Raw genomic sequence first — 22517 nt, 5'->3', positions numbered from 1 at the left:
AAATGTGGCTCCCACTATCTTGCCTGTCTGAGGACAAAGCCTACCAGATGATCTCTTGAGGTCTCATCAGCAACCCTTGAGATATGTGATTTTTGTGCCTAACTTTGGTCATGCCTCCAAATAGTTGTGTGACTCTGGGTAAGTCCCTTCCCCTCTCTGAGGCCTCAGTTTCCTCCAAATGAAGAGTTTAGGTGAGATTTCTGAGGCTCTTTCAATATCTAGCAAAATGAAACCATAACAAATATTCATACTTGCCATGTGACAGGCTCTGTTTTTCTGTGAATATAACAACACTATAAGGTGGTTACTAATATTACTTCCATTTTGCAGATGAGGAAACTGAGGCACAGAGAGGAGAAGTAACTGGCTCAAGATCACACAGCTAGTAAGTCTCAGAGGAAGATTCAAACCAAGGCTTTTAGTTACTGTACTGTTCTGCCTCTGTAGTTCAACGGAAAAGAAAATGCTTTGAATGTGGGGTTTCACTGGGTCTTTCCCAACTGATTCCTCTCCCAAGCACTCAGATTCTCAAGCTTAAGGAAACCAGAGCCCCCGGGGATGAGGGACAAAGATGGGAGCGTGGGTGGGAGAAGTGTGTGTGGGGCTGTCTGTCTAGTAGACTGAGGCTGTGGAATTGGGGAGAAGAGATCAGGTGCTGGATCAAGAGCTAGGGGACCGTAAATATGGCAGGAACTTTCCCTTGGCCACCCAGGGCAGGAGCTCCCAGACCTACTCCTCAAGGTGAGAGAGAGCAGGCCTGGGCACAAGGGACTGCATGGTGCTGGCTCTCCCTGCAAGCCATGGTGTCTGTTGGGACAGTGTCCGTAGGCTGCTCCAGGCCCTGTGGGGGGTGGGGAGTGTGCCTTCAGCTCGCAGAAGGGGGTGATGAGGATGTGGGGGAGAGCAGAGTGGGCTGTGTGGCGTGTTGGGAAGGGCTGTGGGCAGCACATCTGTATTCCCACATGCTCCTCTGGGCGTGGAAATGAGGTTTTAGAGCCAGCTCCATGCTCCCCTGCCCTTGGGGTCCTCCATGCCACACACACAAGGACACACACACACACACACACACACACACACACACACACGGCCCAGGCCCAGGCCAGTGAACAGCCCAGCACTGAGTCACAGTGCAATTTTATTCAGCCACAGAATCATTATGCTGGGTCCTGCCCTCCCTTGCCACCCCCCGCCATTCGTCCATGGTCTATGTCTCAGGCTCAGCCTGCGAAGGGTTCTAGGGCCCCCGCAGGGTGGGGGGCCCGAGGGTCATGCCAGGCCAGGGGTCCTGGTGCCCACAGTCCGCCAGCCAGGCTCAGCTGCAGCCCCCAACGCCCTTGATGAGGTTGGCTGCCTCGGGGATCTGGCGGAAGAGGTTGCGGAGGGTGTCTAGCTCCTGGGTGAGCTGCTCCACGCGGCTGCGGAGGCGCTCGTTCTCTGCCATGTACTCCAGCACCTTCTGCTGCGTCTCCAGAATGCGCCTCTTGGCCTTGTCGCGGCTCTTGCGCACTGCGATGTTGTTGCGCTCCCGCCGCAGCCGGTACTCCAGGCTGTCTTTGTTCACTGCCTTCTTGCCCTTGTGCAAGGGGCCAGCTGGGGAGGGCGCCTTGAGGAGGGGACTGCAGGGGGCTGTGGCAGTGGCCAAAGGGGCCTGAGGGGAAAGCAGAGAGGGACAGAGAGGTGAGGGCCGGCCAGAGGCAGAGTGGAGGAGGGGCAGGAATGGCAGCAGCCAGGGTACACTTGGGGCATCAGAGGAATTGGATTCAGAGCCAGCTCCTGTCTCCCAGGTCAAACTGTCGTTGCCCTGCCTCTGTGCTAGATGGTGGCCCAGACGCACAGAGTCCTCCGCTTGAGACCGAACTCCATTTCGTGTTCTCACACTCTGCAGACACTGTCCTTCATCTATCTTGAGTCTCCTGTTCTACGGTCAGCAGGCATCTCCTCTTCTAGAGGCAGGCGGCAGAGAAACAAGAGGAGGGGGCACGGTGGGCAGCAGAGAAGCTGGTGGGGCCTGAGATAGGTCAGTCAGCTGGCCACAGGGGCTCCAGGACACGCTGGGCCAGGTGGGAGTGAATTTGCAGAGAAGGAAAGGGGGTCGTGGTCGGGTAGCGAGCACAGAGGACTTGGGGTGGGTCAATTTCACAGAACAGCACCACACACAGACTTGGCAGCGTAAGCGGGGAGCTCACGCTTCCCCCACCCACAGCGGCCTCTCTCCAGCCCTGGGCGGCGGGGAGGAGAACTGGCCTGCTCTTACCTTGAGCACGCGCAGAGGCTGGCCAGGTGCTGCCAGGGCCGGGGGCAGGTGCATGGCTGTCTGCCCACAGTGTGCCACCTGGTACTGCAGGGGATTGTAGCTGCCTCGGCTGGCACTTCGGCTGCCCTCGGGCCCCCGAGGCTCCTCTTTCACCGCCACAGCCCTGGGGTCGTAGCTCCCCGGGCTGCTGTAGATGCCAGGCCCCAGCGCCTTCCTGTCTGGGCCGAAGGTATGTGGGGGGTAGGCGAAGGGCCGTGGATCAGGAGGCAGGTAGTGGGGGAAGGCAGGGGTTCCAGGGCCCTTCAGGCCTCTGGCCTCGGAAGCAGGCTTCATGGCAAAGAGGTCGGAGAGGAGCTGCTCCTCGCCAGACTCGATGTAGGCAGAGAGGTCGATGGAGGCCTCGTGCTCGCACATGTCCCCCAGCTCCCCGGGCCCGGCCTGGCCCCCTGAGAACTCCAGTGGCTGCTGGCCGCCCCGAGACTCACACTCATAGTAGGTCCCGTGGGACATGGCCGGCCCGCCCCCTCGGCTCCCTGCCCCGCCTGCTCTCGGGGCGCCCCTTGGGGTGCTCAGCCTGCCCTCGGCCTGCCCTCTCTAGATCTTCTCCTGCCCTGGGCCTGCCCTAGACCTGCCCTCTCCACTCTCCTCTGTCTCCTCCTGTGTGGCCTCTCTCCTCCCTCCTCTGCTCTGCTTCCTTTTCCTTCCTCTGTAGTAAATGCCTCTCTTCTCTTCCCTTTTTTCCCCCTCTCTCTCCCTGGGGTGACTCAGGGAGGGGCAGGGCGCACCCCAGAGGGATGGATGCAGGCTTTAGAGAAAGGGGGCCTCTGGCCTATTCAGCAGTTGGGGGCATCCTTTGGTCAGGGTCCAAGCCAGGGTTCTGGAGATGCCCAGGAGCTGATGCTTCTGGGAGTGCCTCCCCACTCCCTGTTAAGCCCAGGGGATTCCAAATCCTCAATGAGGGCAACACCTCACTCTGAGTGTCCTCCTCGCTCTGACTTCCAAAACATTCTGTGCCGAACGAGGTGCCCAGTCAGAGTGAACAGAGGAAGCCCTCTTCCAGTGCCGACCCCCAGCTTGGTCTGAGCTCCTCCCTTGACACGCCTTCCTCTGGGTCCCCCCAGTGCTGGGCTCCACCTACCCCCAGGAACAGTCAGTTCCCTCTGTAGCCCCACCTCCCAGAGCATTCTCCTGGGTGTAGACCAGGGTGATGTCGTTTGAGGGATTTAGGGCATAGTGATAGGTTCTAGGAACAAGCCGTACATGGGGGCCTGTATTGTGGTCCAGAGTATGCTCACTTGCTAGGTTTTTGCACAGGGTCTGTGCAGTAGCCCAAATACTAACGTGTTCCCAGCCCTCGCTACCTCTAGCAGACTGGCACAGTTCCCTGAATGCCTGGGTCTGGCTGAGGCACCTGGTCAGGACTTGGGCCCTGCACCCCAGGCCCAGGCAGGCTGCTGCCCTCGGAACAGATAGCTTTCCTCCTCCGGTGGCTCCAGTCCTCTCTTTTCCAGCTGCCCTTTGCTGCAAGAGGCTCAGGCTGGCACTTTGCCCCCCACTCTGGGCCTGAGGCTCTGCCTCCCGTTTCCTGTGCCCTGGGCTGCAGCTCAGGAGCTCGCTGCAGCTCAGTTTGCTGTCTTTCCTTTTGCATGGTTGTTCTCTGACCTCCAATGTGTGTCTCTTGGGTCTACTTCCTCTTGTGAGGCTTGAGAAGTGCCTTAGGTCATCACCTCTTTCTGGGGCTCTGTTGTAGGGTCTCTTAGGAGAAGCTCCTACCTCCCTCTCTGCACCTCTTGGGCCTGTCCCCCACTTCCCTTTTCTCTTTTCTCTGGGAACTCCCCGCTCCCTCCTGTCAGACGCACCTGTGGTGGATTTAACCTGTTGGATTTCATCTCCCAACGGGGCTGTAGGTCTAGTGAAAAGAAAAGGACACACAGAAATATATTACTGGCTCTTTTATCACCAGCAAATGCCATGGGTGCCCTGTGGGGCCAGTTTTTATAAGCTGGGCACACCAAGGGCTGGGCCACTGTGAGTAGGCCACAGCGGGGTAAATGCAAAGGATATGTGTGGCCTTGAACACTAAAACAAAAAATGCAAATGTAATAGTATCCTTTTTCCATCCTCCCTACCCCCAGACCTACCCCAGGTGCTTTCTGTGCACGGCTTAAGGTATGGCCAGATGTGCTTTCTCCGAAAGCCCTGAGCTGGTGTGAGGAGATCTGTGGGCATCCGGGAGACAGATATCAGGAACCAGATGGGGAGATTTCTCCTCCCCATTTCAAAGCTGAGCTACTTCAGTTTGGCGGCAATGCCTCTGTTGACCACCAGGTGGCAATATCGGTCCAAATTTCTGGACTCGAGGGGCCGCTGTGGTCAGGAGTCAGGTGGACAGCAGAGGGCAGCGTCCCACAGCGCGCAAGACACCGTGGGCATCGCCAGGCGGGAAGAGGAAACGTGGCCGGGATGGGGGCTTGCAGAGCAGTTAAAGGGAGAAAGGGCAGACTGGGAGTGCTGGGCCCAGGGCCTTGTCTCAATCAGGAGAAATTCTGTCCCCTCCCCTACTTTGAAATAATGACAATGGTTAGGCCTTGCGCTTTCTGATAAATTAATGCTTTTTCTCTTGTTGAAACATACGATTTTTTGTGCTGACCATTTCCCTGAGTTAAGTAGGAAAATAGGCAAGGCAGACCGTATTTTCATCCCTTCTTTATAAACAAGGAAAACAAGGCTGAGAGGCTGAGCTGCCCAAGGTCATTTGAGGATGCCTGGTTCACCTTGGAAGAAAGGCCCCTGGGCTGGTTCTGGAAATGGCCCTGGGACTGAGGGGTGGGGAAGGGGTTGCTGTGTGACTTGGAGATCTTTCAGAGAATTTTCTTCACCAAGGGCCACCATGGGGAGGGGAAGTCTGTGTCACTAGCTAGTGAACTGGGCACTGGAGGAAGCGGGAGGTGTGCAAATAGAGCCGGCAGGAAATGAGAAAGTCAGCAGCTCAGGCCGGGCAAGATAAGTGATCCCGGCCCTCTCCTCCCTGGCTGGTGCTGACGTTGCCGCCATGTGCTGGCTTCAGTGCTTCCCAGTAACCAGGGGTCTGGCCGAGGCAGGCAGCGTTCTGCATGTCTGGGGGCTCTGGACAGGAAGGGGGTGGGCAGTGCTAGTCAAAGGCTGGGAGATTCTTGCTCAGGAGAGGAAAGAAGCCCTCCCCAGGCAGCAGGGTCATTTTCCCTTTGCTGCTGCAGTTGCTACCTGTTTGGATTAGCTGAAACAGTGCATGTGTATTATCTTAGTGACTTTGTAACAGGTCTCCTTCCAGTGCCACCTCCTCGGTGAGCCAAGACTTTCCCAACAGGAAGACAGCAGAGCATGGCCATGAAGTGTCAGAGAGAACTGGGCTCAAATCCGGCCCCTGTACTGACCAGCTTGATGACCTTGGGCAAGTTACTTAATTTCACTTGTAAAGTAGCAATAGTAGTGCCTCCTTCACAGTGTTGTTTAATGAAACTGTAAATAAGATAATGTCTGTAAAGGAACTGGTCTCAGTTCCTTTCACCTCCTATTGTGGTTTTTTTTTTTGTTGTTGTTGAGACAGAGTCTGGCTCTGTTGCCGAGGCTAGAGTGCCGTGGTGTCAGCCTAGCTCACAGCAACCTCAAACTCCTGGGCTCAAGCGATCCTTCTGCCTCAGCCTCCCGAGTAGCTGGGACTGGGCATGCGCCACCATGCCCGGCTAATTTTTTCTATATATATATATATTTTTAGTTGTCCAGATAATTTCTTTCTATTTTTAGTAGAGACGGGGTCTTGCTCTTGCTCAGGCTGGTCTCGAACTCCTGACCTTGAGCGATCCACCCGCCTCAGCCTCCCAGAGTGCTAGGATTACACGCGTGAGCCACAGGCCCCATTGTGGTTTTATCTGTGTCTCCTAAACAGACGCACTACCTGTTGCCTGATGCCTCAATTTGACGAGAATTGTTGAGCACATAAGCTACTACCAGGCACTGCACAGGCTCTAGGGACATGTTGGGTTCAGCCCCTGCCAGTGGAAGCTCACAGCTCAGCTGGGGAGGTCCATGGGCAGGTGGTTCCCCTGTGACGCGTGGTCAGTGATGCCACGGAGTGCACACATGCACCATGTGCATTCCTGGCTTCTTTCCCCCCCAAACTATTTGCTCTTTGAGGGTAGGGTCAGATACATCTTTTGGACCTCTTCAACTATGGAGACTATATTTCCTGAATTAAAAATTAAGGACAGGTGGGTTGACACATCTGAAAATTCTTATGGGGACCATAGAATAAAATATTTGATGTCTGAAGCTGACTTGGAAAATCCAGGAATAAATTTGCTGTTCCCACTGTGTAACATATCTGGACACAATGGTCACAAAAAGATTTGTTGTGTGACTATATTAATAAACGAATGCATAAGCAGCTATGATTTCTGCGACTTCTAAAAAGTTCCCAGATTCTAAGGTCAAAGCATGTGAAATTCCTCACGTTAAAGTGACGGACAGGGCCAAGACAGGGTAAAGACCCAGGTTAAAAATAAATGCACGTTGTCCAGGAGGAGCCCCACATTGGCCCATTTGACCAGTTTGAAAAGATCAGCAGGTGTCATCTTACAGAGAGAGAGAGGGGTTCCCCGGGGACAAGTGTCTCCATGGAGTGAGAGGGGATAGGGGCTGGACTTGCCTTAACAGGGCAACACGGAGGAGACCTGGGACAGGCAGGGAAAGGAAAGGTGTATGTGTTGGGGAAGAGGGGTCCCAGGGGGTGGATGTGAGGCTTGGAGAATAGCCTCTTGCACAAGACTGGCCTCTGCCCTTTTGGGGCATCCTAGAGTTGGAAGATTGAGGAACCGTTTGAAGTTAGGTCCAACCCTTCCCCTTTAAAATGCTAAACCGGTAAGGTGACGTGCCCAAGGACACACAGCTGTTTGCTGGCCAGCCTGGAACTAGCAGCCAAGTGTTCGCCCCTGTGAATGGTGCTTCCAGCCTGTCTGGAAGAATGACAGCCACAAAGCAGATGTGTTGGGGCCAGGCCAAGACTGGGAGTGGAGACGTCTTGCTTGCCTGTGTCCTCACGGTATCCCAGATGGTCAAGGGTGATGTCTTAACAACCAGCCCCCTTCCACATGTCTGTCAGCAGTGCTGGCGCTGGAATGATGCCAGACAGGACGCTGTGACAGCTGCCCATAAAGGCAGGGACAGGAAGTGATGACTGGGTCTAATCCCATTAACTTCCTCTAGCAATTAATCTGAAACAGCGGGAAGTGCTAGTACCTACCTCACCTGCTTCCTCCTTTTCCCTGGTCCTAGTCCAGTGGTCCTGCTAGTCTTCCTCCCACATGTCTCCGTACAGCTGAGTGAACTCAGCCCCACCTCCCACACCCTCCCATCGAGCCCCTTGGACCCTGAGTCTTTCCCAGCTCAGCCCGGCTGTCTCGGTGTGAGAAGCCTTTGCTGGTGAGGCTCTGGGAGGACTGTGTCTGCTTTTCTTCCCCCGACTCACCTTGGTGCTGTCTCTGCCTTCCACATTCCCACCTGGGTAGTAATGAGCTCTTCCTCCCTGTTTGCAGGCTCTCAGTGTGGTGCACAGAGCGGGAACTTAGTAACACTTCGTGACTCCACAGAAGGAATGAGAGAGTGTTGTTAGATAAAAATTATAGGAGGCCATTGTTTTGGACTAAGCTCCTGCACAAGGCCACCACAGATCAGACCAAAAATCTAGACGGAGTAACCCATGCTAAAGTTCCACGTCACCAAGCCTAAACTAAGTTGTCACCAAGCCTAAACTAAGTTGCTATCGGACCTCGAGGCACAGATAACAGCCAATTTCCCAAACATGCCAGTTAAAAATCTTCAATCGGCATGATAATGAACTTCCCTTTGTTTTAATCCTCACACAAAAAAGGTAGCCTAAAGTAACCTGATGTTAACCAATCAGTTATTTTTCTATTGCTATGTCTCTTAGCCCCCCCTTACAATAAAAATTAACTTTGAAAAGTTATCTGCTTTCTTTAGCTCTTCTGCATAAAGGCAGCCACTTCTACTCCTCTCGTGGGTACACTTATTCTATTTTATGCAATGAGGTGTTGCCTGGTTCTGGAACTGTGAAAAAAGCCAATGGGATCTTTAAACTAAATTTGTTGCAATTTTGTCTTTTGACAGTGTTTTTGGCTCAGAGAGACAGTTGTTTGAATGTGCTGGCACTGAGGCCTGGATAGTGGAAGTCACGGAGAGCACGGCTTTTAGGAATGCCATCCTGGAAGGCACCCAAAATGCCTGGTGATACTTGTCTCAGAAGTTGACTTAATTATCAACACCACAAAGTTTATTTCCATTTAAAATTTTATTACATCAAAAGAAAAAAAAAAACAACTCTCCACGAAACAAACGAAACTCTAAAACCTAAGCCAAGTTAAAGACAGAAGATTATTATCAAGGTTCTAACTCAGTCCACCCCCCAAAACAACCTTACATTAAAAATCTGAAAGAAATAGAAATACTATCTTCAAAAATATTTATCCAAAAAGTAAGGCATCCACTTTACAAAAAAATAACTGAAGGAGATGAGGAGGTTGGAGGAATGGGAAGGAACAGGAAGATGGTCCCCTGACCCTCCAGGGGCCAATCCCAGCCTGCCTGGCTCTACATGGAAGGGGCCATACTCGGACCAAACGTGGCATCTCACCATCCATGGGGCAGGCAAGCCGGGCGGGGAGCTGGGGGACATGACCTGGGCCAGGAGGGGCTCCTGGGTACCCCAGTTTAAGCAGACGGAATGCAGGGGGTGCGCAGAGAGAATCCTGCTCTGTGTCCTAGCACAGCAGGTGTGGCTGGAGAGGCTACAAGGCCCAGGGCGAACACTGAGGCTTCCTCTGGAGCACAGGGGACAGTTAGAAGGCCGCATACCACATGGGGCCTCTCTGAGGGTCTCTGGAGTGGGTCCCATCCTGCCACTGCCCTCCCATCCTGTCCCAAGACAGGACAGTGGTGAGATTGGAGAGGAGGGAGGTTATCTGAGTTGGGGGAGGGGTGGGGAACAGGCTCTCCCCAAGCAGTCTCTGAGGATGTGGAATGGGCCCCTCTGGGGGGTGGGAAAGTGCCCTTCCTCCCAGGGGAGGTATTTAATACCAGGTCGTTCAGAGAGTTAGAAATAAGGGAGTATTTTTAGGTCCAGTTCTTGGATGGGGGCATGATTTAAGGCTGATTTGGCTCGGATTTCAGGCCTGAAGGGCTTGGGGATCCTTCACACCCAGTCCCCAAGCCAAGGTCCAGAGAGGAGGACGAGGTCTGGTGGGGGCAGCGCTGGCTCAGGGTGAGTGTGCTGAGGTGTGGCTGCAGGGCTGACAGGGGGTCTGCTCCTTCCCTAGGGTGGGAGGGGAGCTGCTGAGCTGCTTTGTCACTAGGAGAGAGATGTCCACTACATTAAGAGTAAGAAGACTTTCTGGCTTCCAGAAGCTTTGGCACCACATTGGGGCAGGAGGCAGGAGGCAGGAGGCAGGGGCAGGGCTGGGCCTGGGCAATCTGAACCTTTCTCAATCCATTCCACAGGCCTGGCTTGAGGGGAGGGGTTGGAGCAGCCCTCCTTCTCCTTGGTCCCTTGCTCAGTGGGGAGGTGTTGCCCTGCAAGGAGCCTTACTCTGACAGGGAGTCCGGGCTGGGGTGGGTGGAGGTATGGCGGGAGCTGGGGGGAAGAGGGAAGAGGGCGGCATCCCCCCTGACTTTGGGCCCCTGGTGAACAGAGAGGGCTTTGGGTCTCTCCAGCCAACCTTCACTGGTGCTACATTTCCTCGAGTCTGTCCCCCCAGCCAACTCACTGGGGCTGCCGCTGCTCTCTGAACGGAGACCTCCCTTGGCTCAGGAGTAGGAGGGAAGGCAGTTGTGAACTCAGGTTCCTGAGGAGGCAGCTGAGCTGTGGCCTGCAGGGAGGGCCCTGCCCTTGGCATCTCCGTTCCTCTCTAACAGCTGCGTGTGGGCAGCACTGGGGTGAGAGGCAGGTTCTTTGGGTACAAATGTCAGTGTCTTCGTTTATAATTTCTCACCACCCACACCCAGGTCCTACCCTGCCTGACAGAAGCAAAGAGGCGTGTGTGTGTGTGTGTGTGTGTGTGTGTGTGTCTGTGTATTGGGGGGACACAGGCAGGGAAGGAAGGCAGGAAGGGGATGAAGGGGAGAGTAGCTGCTGAGGGATGGCAGTCCTCATGGCTGGGGCTGCCCCACCAAGTCCTTGTCCTTGGTGGCAGTGGGTTGGTAGATGGGCTGCTGCTGCTCCTCCATGTCATCACTTGTCCCCTCTGTCCCTGAGTGCCTCTCTGCCTCGGGGTACACGACCACACACATCTTCTGGCTCACCAGGGTTAGCAACTCTGTGGAAGGAGATCATGCAGAAACCAGGTCGGTGCTGAGCATCCCATCAGCCTGGCCAACCAGGCCATGGCCCTTCCCAGCTCTCCCACCCCAGGTATGGCCTCAGCAGTCAATGCCTTTTGGAGACTCCCTCTCCAGGAGACGGCCACCTCATCTGCCTCCTGCATCTTCTGTCAGCCGCCCCTCGCTCATCCAGGCCCAGCCTTCCACCTTCCCTATGCTTACTGACCCCAATTCCAGAGTCTCTGCTGGTCTCCACCCAGCCTGCAGCAGCTCCTGCAGAAGGGCTGACAGGTCGCCTGTGCCTGAGGCTCTGAGGTCTGCGTGGAAACTCCTCAGAGGTCTCTGGGAAGACTTCTGCCTTTCCTGAGCCCAACTCCTTCTCCAGAGCTCTGTGGACTCGGGGCAAAGTGAGCCTAGTCCTCCTGATCCTGGTGGCTCGCCTGTCCCGTCACTGACCACTCCATTCCTCTAGCCACCCCAAAGCCTCCAAAAACTCACCAATGAAGTCATTGAAACACTTAGGCTTGTGCTGCCAGTAAACACCCAGGAAATAGACGGGCACTCCTGTCAGCATGATGGCCAGGCCGGTGCCGCACACCACTGGCTCCGACCACAGGCTGAAGACCAGCAGGAAGGCCCAGAACAGCAAGTAGATGATGGGGAACAGCAGGTTGATCTGTGGAGAAGAGGCACTGTGAGCTGTGTGGTTCCCGCAGCCCCAGGCTCGGGGCACCCTCTCTCTTCTTCCCCACAGGGAAGCATTCTTGAGCGCAAAGGTTGGGCCTCACTCAGCTCTGCAGCTCCCACACCCCAAGCCCTGATAGGGCAGGTGCTATGGCAACAAATGTTGATGACTTGGGCAGTGGGACAGGAGAGGGTGGGGGGACTAGGGACGGAAGGATCCTCATTGCCCACATCTTCCCTCCCGGTTGGGCTCAGACAAGGCCTCGTCATCAGTGCCAGGTGCCTACGGTGGCCAGAGATGCCCATGGGGGTTGAGAAGCTTGCCGCACATCCTTGCATGTTTGCTGGGGCCCTAGGGCAGAGGAGAGGTGCAGGAAGAACGTGACCTAGGTCAGCCAGACTCCCTGCTCCTGGCCCACTTCTAGACAGGCCTCACCTGGGCACGACGTGGTGAGTGTCCATCCCTCACACCAAGATCAACCCCAAACTGCTTCTCTGAAGCAGTCTGAGAAAAATCTGCCAAGACTCAAGAAATCAGGGAACACTTCATAGTATAAAGCAGCCTGGGGCTTTCACTTTCATTCAGAAGGAAGCATCAGTTCCCTCCTTGCTGACCACATGCGGGATATTCCCAAGAGCATCCTCTTCAGGACTCCAGGGGCAGCCCTGATTCAGCCACCCTCCTCCTCGTCCTCCCCTCTCAGGCATGTAGTGGGGACATGGGGTCATTCTACCTCCTCTGCCCTCTAGCATGTTTTCTAAGGGTGGGAGAAAAGTAGCAGTGAAAATGCCAGTGAGGAACTGAGAGCCTTTCTCAGCTAGAAGAATCTTCTAGAAGCATCTAGTTTCTGTCTCTAGAATAGGATTGTTCAAATAGCTCCAGGCTATCCTCTGTTCTTCTGATTCATAGAACCCATACACTCTAGCGTATCTTGTTCTGAGCAATCTCATTTATTCCTACCACAAAGTTAGTTCTTGCAGTGATCATTCGGTTCTCTGAGCAGCCTACTATGCGTAGGCCCATAGGACTCTAAAAAGGGAGGATCGTGGAGGGCTGTAAAAGTGAACTGGAAAGCTTCAAGATAGAGGAGGTACTCGAGGCCTATTTGGAAAATGGTTAGAATTTAGATAGGCTGACAGGAGGAGGAAACGCATTCTGGAATAGAGACATAGTACGTGGAGAAGCCGGCTATGTGGAGGGGCAGGGAGAAGTGTTAGAAAGATAAGAGAATCTTGAAAAATCAGCTAGAGTTTAAGACCTAGAGTGGTAGGGAAGAAAGGAATGACATGATGAAAGTGACATTTAATCTTATTCCCCAGCTGCGATTTGCTCTGGTCCTGTTCCCCGTGGAGAATGGACATGGCTGTCCCATTCACATTGGTCCTTGTTTCCCAAAGGATCTGCTACCTTCATAGAGATGATGGTCTGTGGCCAGCAGCTAAGAACAGAGGTGATTTAAAACTATGACCTGCAGCTAGAGCCATAGTGGAAGGAGAGGGGACCCCTAAGGGAGGTTCTCTCACCTTGATGGGGCGGGGGATATCAGGCTTCTTCCAGCGAAGGACTATCTGTCCAGCAATTGTGACCCCATAGAAGAGGTAGTTGATGAAGCCCACGTAGTTGATGAGTGTGTACATGTCGCTGGTGACCAGCATCAGCAGGGTGGAGATGCACTGGGGAAGGGGGAGGAGCTCGTCAGTGATCAGAAAGGCATTCGAAGACTGGAGGAGTGTGTACAGGTCAGGGGCTGTTCCCAAGCCTTCAGGTGCACAACGCTATGTCTCAAAATGGAGACTTGACAACCTCTCTTAGTAACCCAGGCTGTTACTAACACCTTCATTGCTTGGAAGTTCTTTCTTATGGCAGGGGTGATAATCAAAATATTTAACCACTGGTATAGCATGGGCACTAACCAATCTGGCCATGAACTGGCCACACTAGTGTTACCTGGTTCTGTCAGCCCTGGTCTCATTTACATTTCTCTCTTGGTTATAGCTCAAGCTAATTTCTAATTTTTTATCCCCTAGGGAAGATCGTTAACTGCAGATTAATGCTGTATTCTTGCCCTCATCCTTTCCTCCTGGCTGAGTAATCTAATTTATTTTCCTTCCCCTCTCTCTGCCTCCTTCCCCTCCTTTCCTCTCTTTCTTAATTTCATATATTTTTTTTAGACAGAGTCTCACTCTGTTGCCCAGGCTAGAGTACTGTGGCATCAGCCTAGCTCACAGCAATCTCAAACTCCTGTGCTCAAGTGATCCTCCTGCCTCACCCTCCCGAGTAGCTGGGACTACAGGTGTGCACCACCATGCCTGGCTAATTTTTCTATTTTTAGTAGAGACGGGGTCTCGCTCTTGCTGAGGCTAGTCTCGAACTCCTGAGCTCAAGCTATCCTCCCGCCTTGACCTCCCAGAGTGCTAGGATCACAGGTGTGAGCCACTGCGCCCGGCCTCTTTCTTAATTTCATAACCAGTTACAAAGCACTTACTATGTGCCAGGTCCTGTTTTTAGCATTCTACAAATATTAACTCATTTAACCCTCTTAACATCCCCATGAGGTTTTCTTGATGGAGTCCACTTTGCAACTTCAAAATCATCTCTGTGGCTCTCTCTCAAAACCACATTCTTTCCCTCTGATGATTTGTCAAGGCCAATAAAAAGTTCAGTTCTTCCGTGAGGTCTGATGGTGGGAATAATTGAGAAGATTTTACTGGGTGAATAGGCCTGATTCTTGCTGTACTTATTTTGCAGTCACAGTACTGCGCCGGCAGCTCAAACTGAAAAAAAAAAGCATGTGGCCCACTGGGCGTATCATCTCTCCAGCCACCTTTCACAACTAACCAATCGAGGTGACCTTCATCCTGTAGCTGAACATTCTGAAATTCCTCCTAGTGTTGCACAATGCTCTCGACTCCCAAGGGCTCTGTTATCCTGATCTCTAGCTGCTTCTCTGCTGGACAAGTCATTTCTAATGTTTTATTCAAGATATATAAGGAGAACAGAAATAACTCAAAAGACTCAGTGAGGACAATTCTTTGTTCCTTCCTTTAGCTCTCTCTAAATGGTTCCACTATGGGCACATTTGACCCCCATTTCTTCCCCATCCCAAGTTTCCTTTCCTCCCTCTTCAATTTACCAGTCTTCCTGTCTTTATGATTTTTCTTATTGAATGTACTCTCAACCTTGAATTTGTTTCAGTGAGGTTTCCCAAGAGCCTGGGTGCCCTGATGCAAAAAACTAAATGGGGAAAGGCAGGTGTCTGCCAGGACTAGTCAGGAGCAGAGGCCCAGTGTCGCAACCCTGCGGTTACAGGTGCGAGGAGAGCCTGGGTGGAGAAGTTTCTTTGTGAGGTTGGAGAATCCTGAGGCAGTCAGCTCAGTCTGACCCAAAAGGACGGGGAATGGAAATGAGCCAGGCTGAGGGCCTTAGGTGTTTCAGGACTCAGGCTCTTTCCTTGCTGGATCCCATGATATTATTAAAGCTCATGACTATCATTTGGCAGATTCTCTAAGACCCAGTGAGACCTAGGAGCAGACCAGAAGGGTGCAAGGGGCATGTGTGGGAAGTGTGAACCCCCAGCTTAGAGTAGGCACAAGAGAGGGAGGATGTATGTAGGGTTGGCAGCAGGAAGGGCCCTTACTGTGAAGAGCAGGGCTGGGATTGGGGTGCAGCGCCTCACGTGGATCATGGCCAGCACTCTGGGAAGGTGGCCCTCTCTGGCTCCAGCAAAGAACAGCCTGGCAGGGAGAAATGCAGGTCAGCGTGGGGTTGCCCATGGACCACCAAACCCAGGCTCTCTCCTCCATGCCTACCTTCTGCCCACGCAGGGGCACTCCCTCCAACCAGGTACCCACGTTTGCGTGCACACCTTCTAGACCACCAGTCACGGGACCTGTGTTCACAAATGCAGGTGCAGGCAAACCAGAGGCAGCCAGTGAATATGTGGATGAGTCCCGGGTGCGTGGAAACCCTGAGTGTGGTCTGGGTGGCTCAGGGTTACGGGTGATTGTACTGTCACTCCACAGGCTGCTGCACCCAGTGTGTGGAAGGTACAGGAGCAGCCTCTCTCTTTTGCCTCAGGTCTTCGAACCTTTAAACGCATGTCTCCCCATCCCCAAGGGATACAGATTCCCTGCTACGCTGGGACTGAACTATACATGGAAAGCTTTAAGAACATTCTTATCCTAGTCATAGAGTAGCTGCCTTTGTGGGGGTGGGGAATAGGTGGTGGAAAGAGTCTATACCTTATTTTGGGTGGTGGTTACATGGCTGTCTACAATTGTCAAAACTCATCAAACTGGAGCCAGGCACAGTGGCATGTGTGCCTATAGTCCCAGCTATTAATATGTGGGAGGCTGAGGCAGGAGGATCAGTTGAGCCTCCAGGAGCTCAAGGCTAGTCTGGACAACATAGTGAGACCCTGTCTCTAAAAAAAAAACCTCATCAAACTGAACACTTACCATCCATGTATTTTATATAAATTGTATTTAAAGTTTATATCCTTAAAGCTACTTATTCTATTCCCAAGAAGCCATCCAAGAGAAATGAACAGAGTTGGTGGAAGGTATATATACAAAGATATTCTGATAAGAAAGAACTGGAAATATCCTAAATGCTTAAAAGTAGAAGGTTGATTAAATCTGGTATAAGATGGAATATTATAATCATAATAATGTTTTTGAAAAAAGTGATTACATGAGAACATGCTCACAGTATAATGTTAAATAAAAAAAGCAGGATAGAAAACTATAATTCCAATTAAATTAAAAATTATTTATGGGGCTGTAAAAAATATGTTACAATGTCAACCGATTATCTCTGAGTGGTACAATTATGAGTAATTTCAAAACAAAACAAAACAAAAAAAGTATATTTTCTTTTTTTTGAGACAGGATCTTGCTCTGTTGCCTGGGCTAGAGTGCAGTGGTACGATCATAGCTCACTGCAGCCTTGAATTCCTGAGCTCAAGCGATCCTCCTGCCTCAGCTTGCCAAGTAGCACAAGCCACCATACTCGCTAATTTAAAAAAATTTTTTGTAGAGATGGGGGTCTCACTATGTTGCCCAGGCTGGTCTCGAACTCCTGGCCTCAAGGGATCTTCCCACTTTGGCCTCCCAAAGTGCTGGGATTATAGGCTTGAGCCACTGCACCTGAAAGTATTTTTTAAAAGAGAAATTTTAAGAGAATAATTTGAATGTTCCTAGCATAAAGAAAAATGTTTAAAGTGATGATATCCCAATTACACTGATTTGATCTTTACACATTATGTGAATGTAACAAAATATCACGTGTACCCTGAAAACATGTACATCTACTGTGTATCAATAAAAAAAGAGAAACTTTAACATAAAAAGCGCGTCTTCCTTCTCCCAAGAAAAAAGAGAATACCATAAGCTGTTAGTAGTCATTTATATATCAGTGCAAATTAGGCCATTGTTCTTTTCTCTAGGGAAAGGAGCACTTAAGGGATGAGAGGAAGGGGATGGTGTGATGGGGACAGAAGGTACAGGCCCAGCACACTGGGAGCTGAGGAGAATTGTCACTTACTTTGTAATTTGAGTACGGGGTAGAGTGGAGCAGCTCATCAGAAGTGTGGGAGTTGACAGTGCCCCAAGCACCCATGAGCAGTGACCATCATGAACTACCTAGGCTAGTGTCACTGGTTTCATGCAGCCACACGCATCCTTGCCCCTCCCCCCATGCCCCTGCCCCCTTACAGTGCAGCCTCATGCACCGGACTGAGCCCCAGCTGCTCCGTGGGCCTCACCGTGCACATAGCCAGGCATTCACATCCTTCCTCCACATGCAGCCAGGACCAAGTGTAACTGCCCAGGTCCAACGGCATTTGCAAGTGTCAAGTTCACAGGAGACAATCCTTGCCCAGTTAGCCGACAACATAGGAGACGATGACATTAAGCATAGCACACGCCCACACACACTCAGACTCCTCGGGAAGAACTATCCTCTCCATACCCCAGAAGACGAGAGAAAGAGAGGAGGGAAGGAGGTGGAAGGAAAGAAGGAACTGGGAAGGTGAACGAGGGAGGCCTGGGTGGGCGAGGTCTCGCCTTGGAGTCAGAGGCCGAGCACGCCATGCGCCGCCATCTCCTGCATGCACACACAGCTGTACCACATGCATGCAGACCGCTGCTTGGCCTCTGCAGACCCCACTCTAAAGCAACTGTAGCCAGTCGCTCTCCTCCAATAGATCCCCAGGAGCCTCATGGGTCACTGCTCTTCCACTGCTCGCCCTCGGCTGGGGCCTCCAGGTGGCCACTGCTCCTGTGTAACACGCACATGAGGTTGCTGCGGGTGAGTGTCATGGGGTCCTGGGGTACGGGGCATTCCCACACCACCTCTTTCCTGTCCTGGGTCCTGAAAACATGGCACTCCCTTCTCATTTCACAGGAACTCCTCCCTGATGGGATGGTGTTGGAAGCAGCTGAACACAGGGACTCATCTTTTGCGCGGGACCGCGCCCTGAGGGATGGGGGCTTTCTAAGAACCCTGGGAGAACCCCTTGAACTGCGCAAATGGAAATCATGCAACATCTGCCAGCCTCAACAGCCCATTCTAAAGACAGCAAGAAAGGACACAAAGGAAGGGCTGGGTCCCTGGATGTGTAGAGGAAGGAGCTGGGACTCCTGGGCCCACTTGTGCGTCTGGCTTCCCAGAGAGTTTTGGGGTGGAGGTCACGGCTGAAAGGTCTTGGGAGGAACGTTTTCTTTCCACTCTTCCCCATGCTCTTGCTTCACATTCTCCACCCGAGGCCCATGGGTGGCACGTGAAGGCCTTCACCGCTGCCTGTCTGTTGAGCAGGGAGGAGCCCTGCATCCTCAGGGCCATCAGAGTGATCCCGTCCATCTGCAGTCTGGTTCCAGAACATTCATGGGAGGCCAGACCCAGAGGCCCCAGGTACAAGTCTCCCTCCTGGTCCCTAACAGAGTGGGGTTCCTTTCTAGCCAGCAGAGCCTCTTTCTAGGTGAGTGGAGACGGGGGCTCTAGGACTACAGGCACAATACTGTCCTGCTGCTATCCACGCCCCCCAACCGGGACTGCCTCAGGTGGGCCCCGGGCCCTCTCAGTCTTCTGCTAACTTTGAAATGAGGTAAGCCACTACCTGTGAAACACCTAGGATCTGTGTGTCACATACATCGTAGGTGACCACATGGGCAGCACACACCCGTCAGTGTCCACACTGACATGCACACCTCATGTGAGCAATTGCCCGGTGCAAGCCCACCATCCAGGTGCCCACACAGACCCCCACTGACAGAGACAAGCCCGCCACATACATGTAGAGCAATGTGCACAGCAGAGCAGCCCCCGGCCCGGGAAGGGCCCAGGCAGCACTCACCGGGAGGAGGTGAAGAGAGACCCATTAACGCCTCCAAATGTGGACAGAGCAACAGAAATGGGCATGATCCAGGCCATGACCCCAAGGAGCTTCTCTCCAAAAGTCTGGGAGAGAAAACAAACGGGATAAGCAGGGAAGGACAGGTGACAGCTTCCCGCCTCCAGCACAAAATTCCTGGCTGGGAAAGCTTCTCCCCATCTCCACCCTTGCAGGTCTCTCCAGCTAAGTTCCCTGAGAACCCTGAACTGCCACTTCCCACAGTCACAGCTACACAGGGGCATCAACACGTGTCTCGGGCTAATTAACTGATGGAGACAGTGCGTGGTGGTAATAATAATAATGAAATAATATTTGTTATTCTTGTTTTATGGCTGAGGAAACTGAGGCACATAGTGTTTAAGTAGCCTGCTGAAGCTCACACGCCCAGGGAGTGGAGAGGCCAGGTTTGGAAGCCAGGTGCTGTGAGTCCAGGCCTCACATACATCGCATGATTTTGCAGCAAAGAAAGGGGCACAGGCTTGTGAGTTGGGCAGATCTGGGGTCAAATCCTACTCCTCCATCTAGGCACTGCAGACCTTGAGCAAGGTTCACGATTTTTGAGCCTTAGTTTCCCATCTGTAAAACCAGGGTGAATTCTAATTCATAGGGTAAGAATTTCTAAATTCACAGAAACAGATGAATTGGGAATAAAATTATAAGCACAAGCTCCTACTTATGCTGAGAAAGAACAGATTGTGAGGCTAGAGATTAGCCTTCATGTATTGAAAGACTATGAGAGGCTGGGACCAACTTTTCTGTATTCTCTGAGCCAGGTTCATAGCACATTACTGGGGAAGGCTGTTGGTCGTAAGAACAGGCTATGGGGGTGGGGGGATGGGGGGGAAGGGAGGGCTCTTTTCTTTACAGTCTTCAGAGATAAGACCCGGGAAGCCACGGGTTTGGCAGGGTAGGGTGGTGGCCCAGCCTGAAACCAGGTGAGGGGGTGACACAGCTACCAGGTCTTTCTTGGATATAGAGGATCGCAGGCCCTCGGACCTGTGCGATCTCTTTCCCCAAAGACCACAACCCATTCCTACTTCTAAATCGCTCATCAGCACCCACTTTTCCCTGCCAAGGGAAGGAGTCGGGCTGCATGTTTTCTAGAGGAGGAAACAGAGGCAGAGAGAAATGGCATGTTTTGGCAAGACCATGTCTTTCTGAGGAGGAACCTGTCTCCTGTATACCATCCTCATCCTCACATGTAAAGTGCCCTAGATCAGGTGCCAGCAAACTTTTTCTGCAAAGGGTCAGACAGTAAATATTTTAGCTCCTTGGACAGTGCAGTCTCTGTGGCAATGACTCAGTTCTGCCACTGTAGCTGTCCTAGCTACAACCCAGCCACTGGTTTGCTCCTGGGCACTCGAAGATGCCCAGTGAGGACACGTGGTTTCTGCCCTGAGGACTTGGGGTGGTTTCCGCTTCCACGAGGCCACGGATCAGGGAAAGGTGAGTGGGGGCCACACAGGCAAGTCCACGTCAGCACTCCTGGGGTGCGAGATCAGGACTTGGATTTCTTACCACAGCGACTGCGTTGGACGCCAGCAGCTCCTGGGGGGACATTGCAGTGACATAAGCGACATTGGCAAAGACATACACAAATGTGACCAGTGGGATGGAGATGAAGATGGCTCTGGGAAGGTTCCTGTGGAGGGAGAGGAGGTGAGGGGGGCTGGCACCCGGGACGCCCACCTCGCCACAGGGCCCAGGGAGTGCCTTCCACCTTCCTGCGTGAGGCTAACCCTGCGGCCTCCTGTGATGTTTCCTCTCCCTGCGAGGTGGGTTTTGTGCCATATGGGCAGAATAATTTAAAGGAATTAAACAGCTCAGGCTGGAAATATGCTGCATACTTGCTGATCTCCTCTTGACTTGAATCTCCATAATACACCTTTCTCCCTGCCTCAAGAGACAAAGACTGGCCTGTCCTGACACAGGTAAGATGCCCAGAAGCCTCTCAGGGCACAGGCCATTCTCTAAGGCAGTGGTGCAATTGCAATACAGTTTTCAGCTTTCAATCTGTTCTGGGACAGTCACTGGATCAGTCACTGGACAGTCATTTCCTCCTGGCAGGGTGGATGGCACATGGTTTAAGTTCCTGGGAGATGAACTGTTATTTTTGCACAGCCTGATCACAGTCAGAATGGGGCAGGGGAAGGAGAAGCGGGCAGTGGACACCTGTCTTCTCTTCCCAGCAGCAGGTGCTGTGGCCCATCCAGGGAGAGGGGAAGAGCTGGGCCATTTCAACTCACTTGTAGGGGTCAACAAGTTCCTCAGTCACGTAATTAAGAAAGTTCCAGCCTCCATAGGCAAAGGAGCCCTGAAGGAAGGCCAGTGCGATGAGGCCGATGTCAGGTTCTTGGAAATTCTCAAATGCGTTCTTTGGCTCCAGCCAGAAGTATTCTCCTGTGGACACAACCAGTAGGAGGCTGCTCAGAGAGACACATCAGAGGCCCAGCAGCCCCTGGCCTGCCCTGGCTGGTCTCCTCCTCCTTCCTGTGGTGAAAATACCAGCTCTTTGTCCTGTCTCCAGTGAACCCAATTATTAGAGGAGGGGAAATACAGGTCCAGGAGCTCCAAATGGGGAGTCAGGTTCAAAGCACAGTTCTGGATGTTCCTTTTGTAAAAGGCAAAGTTCCTTGGAAGGAAAGGCCAGGTAAACTAGGCCTTGGAAACACAGGATCAAAGTCATTGGCAATCTCCTGACTCCCTTCCCTGATATCTAAGTTTGTATATTTTCATGAAGAAAGCATCACGAACAAGAAACTCTCAGATTTAAGCTTCCATAACACTATATTAGTTCAAGGTTGTTTTGCTTGCTTTGTTGATATCTTCTATTTCTTTCTAAGGTGTGTGTTTGGTCTCTCCTTTCAATGTATAGATTCCTGACAACAGGGGTCCCTTAGCAAAGAGCTTTTAAGTTGCCTTCCTAGCTCTCATCACAGCGTCCGGCACACAGTGGGCCTTCAATACAGGTTGCCAACTAAGATTGTAATGAGATACAGAGTAACTGACAATATGTTACTTATTCACCTGTAATCCAGCTTCAGACAGGAAATTAGAGTAACCAGGAGAAAGAACTGAAACCAGATTAGGATGGCCTCACTGTCTTTGAAAAGATAGCACAGTGATTTCCTTAAGTCTAAATTCCTGAAAACAATATAACCTGGAAGGTACTTAATCCAACTGATTAAAATAATCAGGCACTTTATATAGCAGAGACTTAATCATGTTTCCTGGAGTAAAAATCCAGGCTCCCCACACTGCCTTCACGGCTTCTGAGAGGTCTTCCTGTTTGTCATCTGACTTTCTCCATGAGGCAGTGACACTGGGCAGAGCCTCGTGCCACGGGTCCCATGGAAACCAAATACAGACTCAGTCTTGGAAAGGACCAAATCCAGTGGGGAATGTTGGCAGGGGACCCGGGAATGTAGAGCTCTCTCTTGCAGAGATTATAAGTAATTTTGAAGCATATAAAATTCTCCTTCTCTGTCCTCCATTTTACATGGACAAGACACACTATATAAGACTCAGGGAGCTTCCCTGGGGTTGGGGTAAAAGGGCAGCAGGACTCCAGAGGGCTGGGGTCTTTACCCAGCTGTGCTGGAGCCATGAGCTGAGCATGGGAGGATTGACCTTTGCAGACTAGGGGAAGCATTCTCTACTTCCAACCACCCTGGTGAAAATGGTTTCTCTTCCCCTTTGTCAAGCAAGGGAAGATGAAGAAGAGAAGTCACTCAAGGCCAGAATTGGGAGATCTCAGGGTGTGTACATGCAAGGGGTGGAGGAAAGTTGGGTGTGGCCCTGCTGTTCCCAAGATACTC

General features: G+C 52.1%; 2 protein-coding genes across 2 annotated transcripts in view; both read right to left on the bottom strand.

The window, feature by feature from the left end:
- Window positions 1-1120: 1120 nt before the first annotated feature.
- Window positions 1121-3276, bottom strand: CEBPE (CCAAT/enhancer binding protein (C/EBP), epsilon). Its single transcript, XM_012649252.1, has 2 exons — window positions 2255-3276; window positions 1121-1648 (listed from the first exon to the last, which is right to left on the bottom strand). Exons 1-2 carry the CDS (start codon window positions 2762-2764, stop codon window positions 1313-1315), a joined length of 846 nt encoding a protein of 281 aa, XP_012504706.1. The 5' UTR covers window positions 2765-3276; the 3' UTR covers window positions 1121-1312.
- A 6562-nt stretch (window positions 3277-9838) lies between these two features.
- SLC7A8 (solute carrier family 7 (amino acid transporter light chain, L system), member 8) overlaps window positions 9839-22517 on the bottom strand; it is a 55820-nt gene continuing 43141 nt past the window's right edge. Inside the window, exons 5-11 of the mRNA XM_012649528.1 lie at window positions 20946-21099; window positions 20218-20341; window positions 18661-18764; window positions 14944-15040; window positions 12830-12979; window positions 11120-11297; window positions 9839-10617 (exon numbers count right to left, since the gene is read on the bottom strand). Coding sequence (XP_012504982.1) covers window positions 10451-10617; window positions 11120-11297; window positions 12830-12979; window positions 14944-15040; window positions 18661-18764; window positions 20218-20341; window positions 20946-21099 — 974 coding nt within the window. The 3' untranslated portion in view covers window positions 9839-10450. The remainder of the gene's footprint in view (window positions 10618-11119; window positions 11298-12829; window positions 12980-14943; window positions 15041-18660; window positions 18765-20217; window positions 20342-20945; window positions 21100-22517) is intronic.

This window comes from Propithecus coquereli, unplaced genomic scaffold, assembly GCF_000956105.1.
Source record: "Propithecus coquereli isolate 6110/MARCELLA unplaced genomic scaffold, Pcoq_1.0 Scaffold3, whole genome shotgun sequence".
NCBI classification, from domain to species: domain Eukaryota; kingdom Metazoa; phylum Chordata; class Mammalia; order Primates; family Indriidae; genus Propithecus; species Propithecus coquereli.
The sequence above is the reverse complement of the archived record's forward strand: the minus strand, read 5'-3'. Positions and strand labels throughout refer to the sequence as shown.

What these genes read in the sequence shown, in the direction of transcription:
- CEBPE (XM_012649252.1), bottom strand. Translation starts at nt 2,764, where the DNA reads ATGTCCCACGGGACCTACTATGAGTGTGAGTCTCGGGGCGGCCAGCAG. An exon ending in AGCCTCTGCGCGTGCTCAAG is followed by an intron (nt 1,649 to 2,254) that starts GTAAGAGCAGGC and finishes CTTTCCCCTCAG; the next exon opens with GCCCCTTTGGCCACTGCCAC.